A 15,737-nucleotide genomic window follows, 5' to 3' on the forward strand; every position below is an offset into this window, starting at 1 on the left:
TTTCATCATATCTAAAAATGGGTAAAAAGGTTGTCAATCCAACACTAAAGTTGGCACCCACTATGTAGTTTATTATATAGGTTGAAGTTTATGAGTTCATATTTGTGTAATATAATATTCTTACAAAATTAAAATAAAACATTTTGAATATTAAAAAAAAAAGAAAAAGTAAGAAAATATTTTAAAACAAAAATAAATTGATTCATTAGAAAACTAACAAAAGTACAACTATGTACATCATTGTTAAGAAGTACAACTTACAACTCTGGCATAACAAAGTACAACATACATGTGTGTGCAAAGATTGTAGGTGGATTCATTAAACAATCCCTTTAATTAAATTGGAGCTTATAAATACAATACACCAATCTACCAAAATTTATTAACTCTTCTCTTTGCCATAGTTTTCCTCTCTCTTCTTCCATAATAATAATATGGCAGCTCCTCCTTCTGCCGTTCTCAGCGTCGTCCTGGTGGCTCTGCTGCTCATTTGTGTTGCTAATGCACACGAGGGCCACGCACATCCTCCGTCCTCCGAGCACCATCTTGCCCCTCCACCCCAACACAGCGCAGCCATCATCAATAGTCTTTCATACTTTTGGTCTATGGCAATGGCCATGGTGGCTGCATCTTGGATAATATTGTTTTAGTTATTTTAATCTTACTGTGTAAAACTTCAATTCCTGCATGAAGTTCACATTTCTGTTTAATTAATTATTTTGCCTATTTTCGCATACTGTACTCTCCTTCGGTGATGTGTTTTTGTTTTTGTTTTCGTTTGAATGTCATTTTGAGTAATTACCACGTCGACCTGAATAACAATTATGCATATTCACATTTTTTTCCCCTTTTAGATCAAGAAAATTCAAAACAGTATTTATCTTCTTATTCCATCACGAATAATTTTGTATTATAGTTTGGGAACTCAAGAAGACATTTGATATCACCTCTATTAATTTACTAATTAGAATGGAACATATTAGAAATTTGGACTAATATACAATAATTCTGACTTCTTTTTTTCTTTTTGCAAAGTTTAATTTATCCAGATTTTCAGAAAGAGGAAAAAAAAGGAAAAGATAGGGATAGTGTGTATTTGTTAATAATTTTGAACTTTTTATTTTAAAATATATATTGATGTAAAATTTGTGTAGAGTTTTGGAAAGATAATCTTTTAAAGATAAGAAAGAAGAAGAAGAAGAAAAAAACAATTAAGAAAATTCAAAGACTTGCATTTATAAAATTGAAAATAGGAAACAGATGTTTGGGTAAAGTCTCGTCAAAAGGGACACAATTTGGCTTCAGCTACACAACATATATACTATAGAAAACTCAAAGTGAAGATGACAATTAAGTACTCAATAAAAATTGTCAAGTCATTAGAAAAATTAATATTTGAAAAAAATATATATATATAAATGAGAGGTGAAAGTATTAGGGAGAAAAATCACAAAGAAAAAGGGAAATGCATGTCACCACCACACCAGAAGGATGGAGAGAACATAAATGAGTTATCATTTAAATTCAAATTGAATCAATTGTGTGGTGACATATGCTTAGCTTTCTCGTTTGGATGGGTATAGTTATCATTTTGTTCCATATAAATAACAGAAACCCTTATAAAATGAACATTGGGTGTGTATATATATATAAGAGTAAATAAGAGTTTCTTAACTTTATAAATGCAAATAGGTTTTGAATAGAATGTACACCAAAACCATTGTTATAGGAAAATAGATTTAACCCATGACAGAGTGTATCTGTATCATCTCTTAAACGGACAATACGCTTCCCAGCTATGGTAGCCTTCTCATCTTTTCAAGATATCATATACAATAAATTTGTTCTCTCTCTCCATTCTCTTTGTTTCCAAATATGATTTAAATTAAATCTATGAATGTTGATGGATATTTATAAAAAATTATTACAAATATTAAAATATATATTTAACTTAATAAATAAATATGTTTGTATCTTTTAAACAACATAAAATATTATATATTAATTTATATTATATCCATATTAGTACTAAACTTTTCCAAAGCAAATTTCGTGTTGATGTCAAGCTCATGGAAGAAAAGGTAGAAATAATGTTGGTTTAGCCAAAGCAAATTTAATAAACATTACATATTTCAATTAATACACATTATTAATATTTAATATGTATTTTCATAAAAACAATTTAAAATATAAATATTGATAAAGAAACAAATCCGGTTTATAAACTAGTTAAATTATCCCGGACCATATATAAAACAATGCAAATTTTCACTGAAATATTTACGTTGTATATAACAAAATAAAAAAGTTCATTAAGTCGGTTATAATATTTTAAATAGAAAGATTTAGACAAAAGACTTAAATAAAATTCATTAAGTCTGTTATAATATTTTAAATAGAAAGATTTAGACAAAAGACTTCAATTGAATGTGAGTTTTCATCCAAAACTAAAATTTATTTTATTACGTCTAATCTTATAATTATTAATAATTATATATTATATTCAAAATCATATTTAAATTATTTCCTTATTCACACCTTTTCAATTTTTATGATTTTGATAACTTCCTTGTACAAATGTGTAACTTTATTAGGGTAATAAATTAGAAATGATTTTCTTAATGAAGTTTAAAACAAAATTATTTCTAATATCAAATTTTATGGTAATTAATTATAAGAGTTAACAATATTCATCTCCATCATCTTAACAATCTGAAAAATTGCATCCGTCGTCGGTAACCCTTTATCTTCATCACGTTAACCTTGTAACTTTTCATTCATAAAGTTCATATTTTCCACACCGTTTACTTCATCCTTCAACATCTTTCACGTTAACCTTTCTTTTGCCCATAAATTTCATAGCCTTCAATATCGTGGTTCATCTTTTCCTAATTGGTTTGAGTTTTATTTTATCCTTTCGTTCTCACTAAACTTTCTATTAGTTTTCTTTTTTCAATTCTTTTCATTATTCTTCATTCCATTAATTACTACGTGCTAACTTTTTATTTTATTATATTGCTTACACATATTACTAGTTCATGCACATACAATAACACATGTATAGTATTATACAATAAGTCATGTGAATTGTTCACTTCAGCAAATTTTCATTCATATACTGTAGACTACATAATTAAAACAGTAGTAAACTATAATATACAGTGACAATATACTATCAGTTTATATTTATTTTAAATTAACGATATTTTGTACGAAATAATCGTTTTCTTATGTGATTTATTATATATATACCGCATCTTATTTACAATTATACTACTTTTTAATATACCCGCAGAATATAATAGTTTTCTTATGTGATTTATTATATATATACCTCATCTTATTTACAATTATAATAGTTTTCTAATATACCCATAACATATAATAGTTTTCTTTTGTGATTTATTATATGTATATATATATATCTTATTTACAATTATACTATTTAATAACATATAGTTGTAATATTTTTTTTTGTTAGGATGACCGGTATTGAAGTCTATTTTGATGATTAACTGACCTTTCTTGCTTGTGCATCCATTTCCTGGCCAGGAGTTTCTAGCACTATGTTCCTTTTTATAGTTAAGTTCTCATTGTAGAGAACTATTTGAGTACCACTTTGTCCTATTCTATTATATTCATCCTCACATGGGAACATTGTTTGTATATGTTTGTATTCCATTTGGTTATCTTCGTAAGTCTTGAGAACTGGTTATCTTTTCATCCTATGATATACACGAATACAATATAATTAATATATATATACCTATGGAGCAATTAATATACATATGAAACATCAATATGGTAACATCTTATAACACTTAATATTAAATATACCTCAACATCATCGATAATGATTGGATTATCTTTGTTTGATTTAATTTTCTTACTCTTGGACCCAAGACATCTTTCACTTCGTCTTACCATTTTCTACACTGCCATTAAATAAAGTTTTACAAAATTAACCAACATTTAACATATGTAAACCACACACCACATGTTACATATTTAAATCATAATGTAAGTTAAAGAAACTTATAGTACATTTTCGTTACGCCCTAAAATTCACAATGCAATATTTTTTTAAACTTTGATTCTCAATAAACACTAGAATATGTCACAATTAAAAGTACATTTTTGATTACTTGGCTATTTAATCGAGCATCTAAAATAAACCCAATATACCTAATATTTCTACTCAATTTCGGTAGGAAAAGATCGGAATGTAACAGCTATTGAAAGTCATCTTCTTCACATCCGAAACCTCAATAAACTCTAGAATCTATCACATGCAAAAGTATAGTTTCTTTTGTTTGCCTACTTAATCGAATATCTTCAATATACCTAATATACCTCATTTTTCATATGTATTGAATATATACAATACTAGCCTCGAAATTTACCAGATTTTGTCGAAAAAGTTATGAAGTTGCTGGCTGTCGAATGTCTACTTCTTCACCGTCGAAAGCTCTCAAATTTCTCAATACCCACATTGTCTTCTACAAGTATAATGGAGGCAGTATACAACAGTTTTCGTATAAGGAAAGTAACCTTTTAATTTCCACATCTTTCCAAATCCGTAAGACCCATGATTTATTCCATTTAGACTTTTGTTATAAATTATAAATCAATTCCATAATAAAAATGAGCAAAGCTGTAATTTGGGCCATACATTTGTGTAATACAATGATTTAAGACTTTTGTGAAATTTATTAGTAATTTGAACCCTTCATTTAATATCATATAACAATTTAGTCAATATGAGTTGAATACCCTTTTAAATATTTCATTTTTGTCTTTTCTTTTTCTTTCTATCGTTTTTTTCTCTCTTCTTCTACAATTTTGAATTTTTTAAAATTTTTATTGGGTTCTTTGATACTTTTTTTTAAAAATTTCAAGCTATTATTTGGTTGTTCAGAATTGTGTGTCAAATATAAAAGCTTCTGAAAATAATTGTTAAATATTGGATAGGTAAATTTAAACATCGTGAACCAAGGATAATCTAAAAAAATCTTTTAGAATTGGCTACTCAAATTTAAACAATCAAATAGTTTATACACCAAATCATTTAGATCTTCTACCAAAGTTTTGGATAGAATCCAAAAATTTTACTATAATTTATAAATATTTAAATTTATTTTACTATTTTTAAAAATACCATTTAAAATACCCATTTTTTATAGGAAAATATTTTGCTATTTTAAAACAGGCCTTTTTATAAACTTCAATCAACAAAAAAAAGGGAAAAAAGAAAACATAATATACCATACTCTTTTCTAAACTCTATTTTGAATAAAAGATGTGACCATTAATTAAAAACATACATGAATACTTTGTTTCGTAATTAACTAAATTAATTGATTTGTATTTTTCTCTTTAATTATAAAGGCAGGTTGGTATGGTTAGTGGCATCATGGAATCATGGCATGGCACAAACTAGAAGTAGTCGAACTCCACAAACTCTCTTTCTTTTTCTTTTTTTATTTCCTTTCACAATAATCTAATTTAACAAATTAAGAAATCAAATTATTATCTTTTCATCAAATTAATTAAGTTCAATCTCCTCTCTATATATTCTCTTATTTTCCTCATCCTTTCTTCACACACCTTACTCATCATCTCCCAAAAATGGCTTCCTCCACCCTTCTCAATCTTCTCACCCTAGCCTTCCTGCTTATCTCCACCGCTGCCAACTCCCCGGCACCCTCTCCAGCACCCACCGCCGAATCACCAACGTGGAAATGGACACCTTCTAACGAACCACCCTCCTCTCCACCCACTGCGGAGCCGCCAATGACGACAACGTCTCCACCTTCGCCTACAATATCTCCCCCGCCCACCCCACCGGAGCTCAGCCCCGTTCCAACATCCTATGCACCCACTTCGCCGCCCATGGCTAACCCACCTACATTGTCGCCGACCGCTCCACCGCCGGCAGTGAAGAGTCCAAGTCATGCCCCGTCGCCGGCGAAAACAAAAGCACCGGCTCCAGCTCCGTCGAAAACTAGTCCGGCGCCAGCAAAGGCACCGAAATCTTCTAAAGCTCCGGTGAGTAGTCCTCCGTCACCGAATGGACAGATGGAGCCACCGACGCCATCCGTAGCTCCGGCACCGTCGAAAGAGGGTAACGGCGCCGGTGCAAACAGATTCGCCATTGGTGGGTCTATTGCAGGATTAATGATTGCGGCTTTTATCGCTTAAATGAAGCTATAATATATTTGTGGAATTCAGTTTGTTGGAGATTCTGAATTTGATATTTGTTTTGTTTTAAAAGAGAATTTTATTATGATCAATTTTCTTCATTATTTCTGAGATTTTATTTTTTATTATCTAAACATATATGTGGATGCCTACAACTGGAACACTCTTTTTTACGATATTATTATATTGATTACAATTTGGTATCGTTACAATTTAGACTAACATCCTACATAAAATGTTAGTAACAAATATTGCTCCAAATCTTAATTTGTGACTATCACAATTTTTTTTTTTTTTTTTTTTGCAACATGCATGAGCGTTGAGTCAAATCAATATTTTAGGCTACTATAAATTTTACGATATGAATTAAGAAAAAATTATGATTTACTGATGTTATAGAAAATATATGTAAAAGAATATTATTAATTAAAAAAACAATATCCAATATACTATCATTAAACAACATGTAATAACACTAACTTGCTCGAGAGTTTTGGAGAAGAACTTTGTTAACAAGCTTTGATAATTTTAGAAAGAGTTCGAAAAATATTAATGTGTGATAATTATGAAGTAAATGATTTACAAAGTTAGTTCCAGATTTTATGTATCAATAATTTGGGTAATGAGAATTTCTACCATAATTGTAGTTTGTTTAAGTTTAAGGTACAAAAATTCCAATAAAAGGTTTAGAAGCATGAGATGATTTTCTCAAACAAAATTATAAGATATATACCAACAAAATCTTCTTTCATTTATCAAATCTAAAAAAATAAAAAAAATGAAATGTGTAAACATAAAAGATATAAATAGTTGAACAAAAAGCAAACAAATTCACTCAAACACATAGCAAAACGAAACAAATCCAAGAGCATAAACATTTGTGCATCAAGAATACTTCGAAAAATTGGTTTTTGTACAACAAACCATATCAACATTTAAAGAACCTAAGTTAGCTCATCGACCTGCAAATAACTTCAAACGAAACTAAAATAGGTATAAAGATAAGACTCAAAAAGAAAACAAAAGTATGGTCCTAGTTGCAATGAAGAGGGAGGGAGGGAGGGAGTGGCATGTCAAACTTCAAATTAAAAGCATCAATCTCATCCAGAGAAACTCACCCAACTCAAAGGAAACTAAACAAAGCTCAAATAGTACAAATATTTATTTCTTAGTCACAATCCATTCATTTACTCTTCTTGCCTCCAACAACCGAATAATTTGTGCTATTTTGTATGCATTGTCATTACACTCTAGGGAATAATCCAATACACCAATAAATGTAATTGTTGAAATATAAACTTGATTTTGTTAACAATATTTGGACCTAACCCAAATAAAACCCAATTTATAGGAAGTATTAATTACTACACTAATATTATAGAAAAACTAATAATAGTAGGAGATATTTAGAGAAGATGGAAGAAATATCTTGAAATTTGATAACTAGGCCCACGATGAAAAATACAAAAAATTCACAGTTCACATGTGATTAATTGGCCACTAGCGCACATAATAAATTTGATACATGATCTTCGACTAAGAACTAAGATTGTTAAGATTTCCTTAACGATGTTTTTTCAAGAGTCTTTGGTACACCATCGTTTAGATTTGGCTACTCAAATCTAAATGATTTTTTTTCAAGATTCTTTACTACACGATTGTTTAGATTTGTGGTACATGATCGTTTAGATTTGGCTGTCCAAATGTAAATGAACACAAGATTCTTTGGTACACGATCGTGATCATGTTTTGAGCTCAAACGATTTTTTTCAAGATCTTTTATATTTTGTACAGGATCTTAAACCAAATAACACTTTGAAAACATACAAGATTTATGATTGATTGAAAAAAAAATGATTAAAAATCGCAGAAGATGAAGTAAAGAAAGACGATGAAAAGGAAGGACAAACTTGAAATATTTTTTAAAAATGGCTAGCTTCATGTCTCACACCTCGTTCTAGGTTTTCCTCCCTAGCCTAGATCATGGCATGAAACACCTTTTGAACACAACTTTTCCAACTTAACTTCTATGGAACTCATAAAATGAATTTCTACCAAAATTTCAACAATATTTATCTTAGAAATGGGTTAGCCAAACCTGAAAAAGAAGAGATTTTTACTTCTATATGTATATAAACAAACTTCATATTCCACAATGCAAAATAAGTGTGTCTCATTGCACACATCCAGACAGTTCTAGAGTTTTAAGCAGAGATAAAATTCAAACTAGATATTATACACAAAATGATCATAGTCTAATGAGGGACATCTCAAAAGACAAGTAGTCATCATGTCTCTCACTACTTCTAATCACCCAAATAGAAGTACAAAACTTAAGTATATACATAAACAAAAGAATAAGAATCTACAATCAATGAAGGGAAGCTCAAGGTATGCTTGGTTCTTGAGTGCTACCTGGAGAAAAAAAAAACATTTAAAAACGTGAACTAAAACTCAGTGAATGACAAGTTTTTAAAAGTAAAAGCTCATAAAACAATACTTTCAAACTATTTAAATGTGTCATCCATAATGAAATAATAGTTCAAACGTTAAAATCACATATTGCCATAATTCACAAGTAATACCAACAAACCTGTAGCCAATCCGACCATGGCAAGACGCCTAAATATACGACCAAGAATAGCTCGCACATGATTAAAGAATTATGCGACCACAACTAGCTCACACATATTTAGTACCCGCCACGATAGTAACCTCCATCCAATCCGACCATGATAGCACACTAAATACACGACTCGATATATCTCACACATGATCCATATCTTCAAGGAAACACACGGTTAAACGGAGCTTACACATACTTAGCACCTACCACAGTAACAACATTCATCCAATCCAAGCACGATAGCATACTAAATACACGATTCGGAATACCTCACATGTGATCCATATCCACAAGGAAACACATGGCCAAACGAAGCTCACGCATATTTAGCACCTACCATAGTAACAACATCCACCCACTCTTATGTGCACATGGAGTCACCCACCATGGATTAAGCTGAACTCGAAGTCATATCACAATCCTCCATCCACATCATCATCTAGACTTAGGTTCTTAGATCTCTGGTCACAACCTTTTTCAGCCTCGAAACCCCCTGACAACCATAGGTGGCACTACGGAAACACATTCACATTCACGTAGCTTGCAAACAAAATTCCCTTGGTACATCAATTTTGTGGTTCAAAAACCAACCTTCACATTCCATTATCATAAAAAAACATCTATAAATATGCTTCAAACTTTTTCAAGCAATTCAAAGCTAAGTTTTCTTAATAAACAAACAAAACATATTCATCGACAGAACCAAGGAAAACATATATTATCAACTCATTATAAAACACATTTTGACCATAACTCACGCAAATCATAATTAAATCAAATCATGTTCAAGAACACATATTACAAATTCACATTGTAGAGAACTCATGAAAAGCCAAAAAATATTCGTTAGAGATTATTATCGCTAGTACACTTTTATCAAAGCAAGTTAAACCAACACTTATTTACAAACTAAGTTCAACAGTTTGTTTAAAACAATTTTCATAGCAAATGTTTGAAAGTAATCACTCACCTTAATAACTCCATCTCCTGAGATTATACACTTTCTCCTTTTCAATTGGCCTGAAACATAGATTAAGGTCTCATCATTGTCTTCACATAACACGAGGCTACAACTATTTGCAAAATACCTCATAAGGCCACCTAAATCCATTTTATACCTCTAAGGTCTATGAATTTCCAAAGTGCTTAGGATTAGACTAAACTTTTTCACATACAAACCTTTGGACTCGAAATCTAGATACTTAACACAATGAGCATCCAACTTAGTTCAAGCTCAATGGGTCTTTTAGGGTGAATACACTTTTGAGACCCTTAAACTTCAGCTTAAACTTTTAATGTCATAAGCACCCAAACTTAAGTAATCTTAAATGACCTTAAATAGTCTTGTCTTTCTATAATAGCTTAAGATGACACAAAAACTATGGATCTCATGAATTCTACACATAACAAATAAAATCATAATTTATACATTTCAAGAAATTTTCAGCTTCAGTAGGCTAATTTCAACTACTCATAACTTATTCAATACTTAATGACAAATAATGTACTTTATATCAAACTCTTCATTTTGGGGACCTCTACAACTGAATGGAAGAGAGTAAAGTGAGATTGCCACTAGATTTTTCCAGAATTATCCTGAAAAACAAGTACTCCAAAATCGCATTATTTGAAGCCTCCTACTTTTCTCCTAAATTTGAACATATTTCTAATCAGAATTGGCTAATGAGTGCTTCATGAAAGCTATAGGACTTTTAGTTCCATCTATACACTCTAGGATACTAAAAGAACCAAAGGCTTCTCATAATTTTGTGAAAAGTTTGTGACATTTTTCTACTTCAAAAATCATTCACTTAACCTCAGAATTTACTCAAGCTTTATTCACGAAACTTGTTAGAAGTTGAGTTAACTTAAAAAAAAAATCTAACCTTACACTTTAATTCTTCTTGTGTAGTTCAAACCAAAATAAAAACTAAAGATGGGGTGTGAAAACTATTCCAAACCTTACCAAAAACTTAACAAAGTGTCCTTAACTTCAATTAACAGCACCATAAGTACTTTCGAAATTCGAAAACAAGCATCTAACATCATGGGTTATTCAATATTATCGCTAAAATTAGATGGATACTCAAGACCAACTCCATAAAACTTAGAATCTTACCCAGGTTGTGTTGAAAAGTTTAATTTTTAGCTTCTCAACTGGGGACCAACGACTAATATCTCCAAAGCCTCCACATCTAACGACAAAATGCAATGGGTATTGCAAAATCAAATTAAAAAATTAATGGGTAGTCGAAACTCTTCAAAACATACAACTAACATAGGCAAAACTTTACCCAAAAACTCTATTTCACAACTTAAAAATTCCCACCTTAACTAATCACCTAAATCTTAAACAAAAAAAACTTATCAAATCCGCTGGACACCAACTGAACAACACCACTACTCTTCAATCTAACACCAAAACATGATAGAAACTAGTCATTTGAAGCCAAAGGCTAATGAGTAGTAAAAATCTTCAAGAAAACCCACAAAACTCACCGAACAGTTCAAAACTGACCTCAACTTCCAGATTGGACGAGGCTAGTGATGGCTAGCACAACGCGGAGCATCAACCAACGTGGTGCCTGACGGTTCGGCTGCAACAGTTTGGTGTGTGGCTAAACGAACGAGTCGGGTGGAGGTGGCTCTACAATTGGCGACAGAACGTGGCGTCGGTGTCAGTGTGAAGAAGAGGGAAAGAGATTTTGACGTGAGAATCTTCGAGAGAGGAGGGAAGAAACTTTGTGAGTCCTTTAAAAATGGATTTAAACTTAAACATTTTCTTCAGTTTAAACTTACTTAAACATTTTCTTAGTTTTCCATCACTTATCAATTTTTTATCTAAACATTACCAGAACAAAACTGTTTCTAAAATTTTCTCATCAAAATGATTCAACCCATCAAGAATTTAAAAATGGATTTGAACTTGTTTTTCAAAATATTTTGACAATTTGTTACCTTTATAAAAGTTAACCTTCAAATAATTATTTAAAAACAAATTAGTTACACCCGTTTAGCACAGTGGTTAGTTTCTATTATTACTAACACATAGTATATAATAATTAAGATATGCCCTATTTTGGGATACATAATTACAAGCTGGTTGAATTAAGTTTATAGGTTCAGACTCAATACAATATCTACTTTCTTTTATTTCAAACTAGATATCTAATTACATGTTTGGAACCTTAAAAAGGATTCCTTTCCAAAAACAAAAGATTTATTGTTTCAATACTTCTCTTAATAATTAGGCATCAATAAAATAGATCATGCATCGTTATTATCATCAAACTGTTATATATTATAACAAATTGACATTTCATAGAAAAGAACTCAAATACATGATGGTGGGCAAACTAAAATGGAAACTCTTAAATTTTCTAATGGTAATCTTTTTTTTTTTTTTTATGTTATCCAATATTAATACCCTTTTACAATCTCTTTAATTTTAACGGGTAGAAAGAAAATATTTGGAATGTATAGTTCAACCAACAAAGCATTGTGTAACCAACTTCAATATATTGAAATTTAAGGATAGCTTTACAATTTTTTTTTTTTTAATATTGAAATTTAAGCATTTTTCTAGGTAACCATTTCATTTTTAAATCTTTCTAAATTTTAGAAAATGCTTTCTTATTATTTGAAGATTTTTTTAAAAAAAACTATAAAGGTATTTGGATGATCCAAAAAGTACTATTGTTTATCTGTGAAGCTTCTACCACTGGTTAAACTAAAATAAATGGTTGAATAATCGCATCATTAAGGAGTGATAGATCTATTTAGAAGTTAGTTTTAAAAATTTTGATTTTACTCCAAAATAATAGTTTTTTTTCTTTGAATGTAAACAGACAATCAAATATCTACAAATATAGCCAAATGTCATTCTTTATCATTGATAAACAATGATAGAGTACTATTATTTACCATCGATAAACGTTAGTAGATTTCTATCAATGTTTACTAGTGTTATTGGTAGACTGAAACTTTGTTGTTGTAAATATGAGAGATATGCATAGAAATTAAATTATTGGAGTTGAACATGTGTTGATGTTACACTAAAAGAAATCGGGGTTCTCCATACGCATAAAAATTGTCTAGGAAAAGGAGGTCGAAAAATAAGACCAACTTGATGTCATTAGGGGTGCGTTGGGCACATGAATTGTTCTCGACGTATTGTCAACAGTGTCGGAGAACACTAGATCATTTTCGACATTGAACCCATACATGTCGGGGAAGGTGAAACAATTAAATAATAGTTTCATTTTTCTCGGTGCGGTATTGAAAAACGTCGGAACTGGCTTCAGTATTTTCGATGTGGCCCTTATGGCACTAGGAACAATAAAATTATTATTTAATTGTTTCACCTTCTCCAACGCCATGCATGGAAACATCGAAAATATGGAAGCTAGTCTTAATGTGATCACCCAAAGTGTTGGTGAAAAGGAAACAATTAAGTAATGCATCCCATTTCACTCGACACCATTAGTAATGTGTCGGTAATAGAAGATTTTATTACCGACACATTATTAATGGCATTGGGAATAGGGTGTTTTTTCCGACATTTTCATAATGTGTTGGGAGTGTTCCTATGAAACACCATTTCAGTTCTGTAAGTCACATAACCAAAAGAGAAAAGAAAAGAGAATTCTATAACAACACCTGTTCCCTTGTTGCTGTTTGTCGTCATCTGTCACCACCGCTCCTAATTCTAATATGCTTAGGTTAGCTTTAGTCTTAGTTTAGCTTTGAGTTAGTTATAATATAGTTTTATAGTTTTAGTTTATATTTAGATTTAAGATCTAGATTTAGAATTAGTTTTATAATTTAGATATTAAATTAGTTTTAGGATTTAGCTTTTGAATTAGTTTTAAGTTTTAATATTGAATTTGAATTATTTTTAGGATTTAAGAATTAATTTTACATTGAAATTGAAATTGGGGTTTATATTGAATTTGAGAAAGATGATTCAATGATTTCAATATGGGGTGGGGGGGGAGGTGTAATTGGTTTAAATTTTATGTAATTTATGGTTGAGATTTGTTTTGACTATCCTGTTTATGGTAGTGTTTAGTTCAAATTTAGTTGTTTATTTCTGAGCAGTTTTGTTTGTTGGAACTATTAGGTAGTTATGGTAGTTTGTTCTAGCTACCTTACCGTTATGGTAGCCTCTAGAGTTTAAACTTAGCTTTTGTGAAAAAATTGGCATATTGGGCCTAGCTTTTTCATGGAGTAAGTTTGGGGTTTGAGAGGAGGAATATATAACTAATCAAACCTATTTATTTTTAGGTCTTTAACGATGGACAAAGGTTAGATGAAAACCTAAGAATAAGTTCTTCGTCAAGTATTGTCACACCTCTCCCCACAGACCTTTTTGCTTTTCTCGCAAGAAGCAGTGCGACTTGAACATCTTTGCAGCGATTAAACGCCAAAGTCACTCATCTTAAATCATTTACCTTGTTTAAATGTCAAATACTTTAAATAACATGATTTAGGCGATAAAGCTTAATACAATCAACATAACCAAAACTTAAACTTTATTAACAACAGGTGTTTCATACATAGTATACAATACAACTTAAACTAAAACTTAAAACCCCTGGTAGCTTCTCGTTTGGTAGGCCCTTTCCTTCACCTCCTCTTACTCGGCCTTAACGCTAAATCCTGGAAGATAAAATTTTAAAATGTAAGTCTAAAAGACTTAGGTGAGGATTTATGAAATCTTTTTCACAATACCTTTTCATAAATCATTTTGCAAAACCATAACATTTGTTTTAAACAAAAACATATAAGATCTTATAAACATAACATTTCACATAAAGCATCATCTCGCATAAACACACAGTAGTCAACGATCATTCGTTTCACCAAGGATCCCAAATCATCCTCTACGCTAGGTCACCTAACTTCGCGTTTACACTACTGCAACATCAACATCCAAGGATATATAGATTCGTCTTTGTTGCTTAGGCTGCCTAACACAATGCAGTCCTTTTCTACATTGGCCAACTTCACTCCACCATGTAGACATTTTCTAAATGGTTGCCTTTAACCTTATGTGCACATAACATATAGTTCATTCAAAGGAAGCAACTAATGGCTTGAACACCATTTCTTAATCAATATCGCAGAAAGTCAAAAAGTTAAATTTAATACGTTCAGTTTCCGCGACGCACAGAACCAAACGTCGCGAAAAGTTTAAAATGAAAATTAAATTTAAATTTAATGCGTTCAATTTTCGCGACACAAAGAAACACGACGTCGCGAAAAGTTTAAAATTAAATTTAATATCTTCACTTTCCGCGACACACAAGAATCAGACGTTGCAAAAAGTTTAAAATTGAATTTAATATATTTACTTTCTGCGACGCACAGAAACCAGACATCGCAGAAATTTGCAAATTTAAGTGTACGTATTGAAGTGACAATGGTCACCTTTCTGCGACGTGTGGCAGGTACACGTCGGGAAATGTTTAAATAAGTAATTCATTATTTAACCTTTCTACAATGTTGGGGTTACTCGACGTCAGAGAACGGGTCCTTCCCCGATGTGTTCAAAGACGTCGGGGAAACTCCACTCTAATTTATTCCCCCTTCAACAGAGAATCGATTGTAAAATGAAAGGAAGAGAAAATCAACCGAGAAAGAGGGAGAGGAAGAGATTCGTGTTGTCGTCCGTCCGTCTTTGTCGTCAACATTGTCGTCGTCAAAAGTGTCTTACTCTCTCTCTCCTTCCCTCTACTTTCTCAATGTTTTCCTTCTTCGAACCACTCATCTCCCTCTATCATTCCTTATACTTTCTCTCTTTTCCTTCTCTGAATCGCACATCTCCGTCCGTTTTTCTATCAAATTTCATTCTCCAAAAACGATTAATCGCTTGGAAATAGACTAATTTATCAACAACATCAACTAT

The 15,737-nt window shown here is 31.1% G+C and overlaps 1 protein-coding gene and 1 long non-coding RNA gene across 2 annotated transcripts; one reads left to right on the forward strand and one right to left on the reverse strand.

Moving 5' to 3' along the window:
* Positions 1 to 5,628: 5,628 nt before the first annotated feature.
* LOC105435353 (classical arabinogalactan protein 4) lies at positions 5,629 to 6,201 on the forward strand. The gene has a single exon (XM_011656049.2). It carries the CDS (start codon positions 5,629 to 5,631, stop codon positions 6,199 to 6,201), a length of 573 nt encoding a protein of 190 aa, XP_011654351.1.
* Positions 6,202 to 8,321: 2,120 nt separating this feature from the next.
* LOC116403312 lies at positions 8,322 to 11,718 on the reverse strand. Its single transcript, XR_004216002.1, has 3 exons — positions 11,346 to 11,718; positions 9,798 to 9,847; positions 8,322 to 8,616 (listed from the first exon to the last, which is right to left on the reverse strand). It is a non-coding gene; the product is annotated as an uncharacterized LOC116403312 (long non-coding RNA).
* Between the last annotated feature and the right edge of the window lie 4,019 nt (positions 11,719 to 15,737).

This window comes from Cucumis sativus, chromosome 4 (assembly GCF_000004075.3).
Source record: "Cucumis sativus cultivar 9930 chromosome 4, Cucumber_9930_V3, whole genome shotgun sequence".
Classification (NCBI taxonomy): Eukaryota; Viridiplantae; Streptophyta; class Magnoliopsida; order Cucurbitales; family Cucurbitaceae; genus Cucumis; species Cucumis sativus.

Excerpts from the sequence above, each read along its gene's own strand:
- LOC105435353 (XM_011656049.2), top strand. The coding sequence starts at position 5,629 with ATGGCTTCCTCCACCCTTCTCAATCTTCTCACCCTAGCCTTCCTGCTT.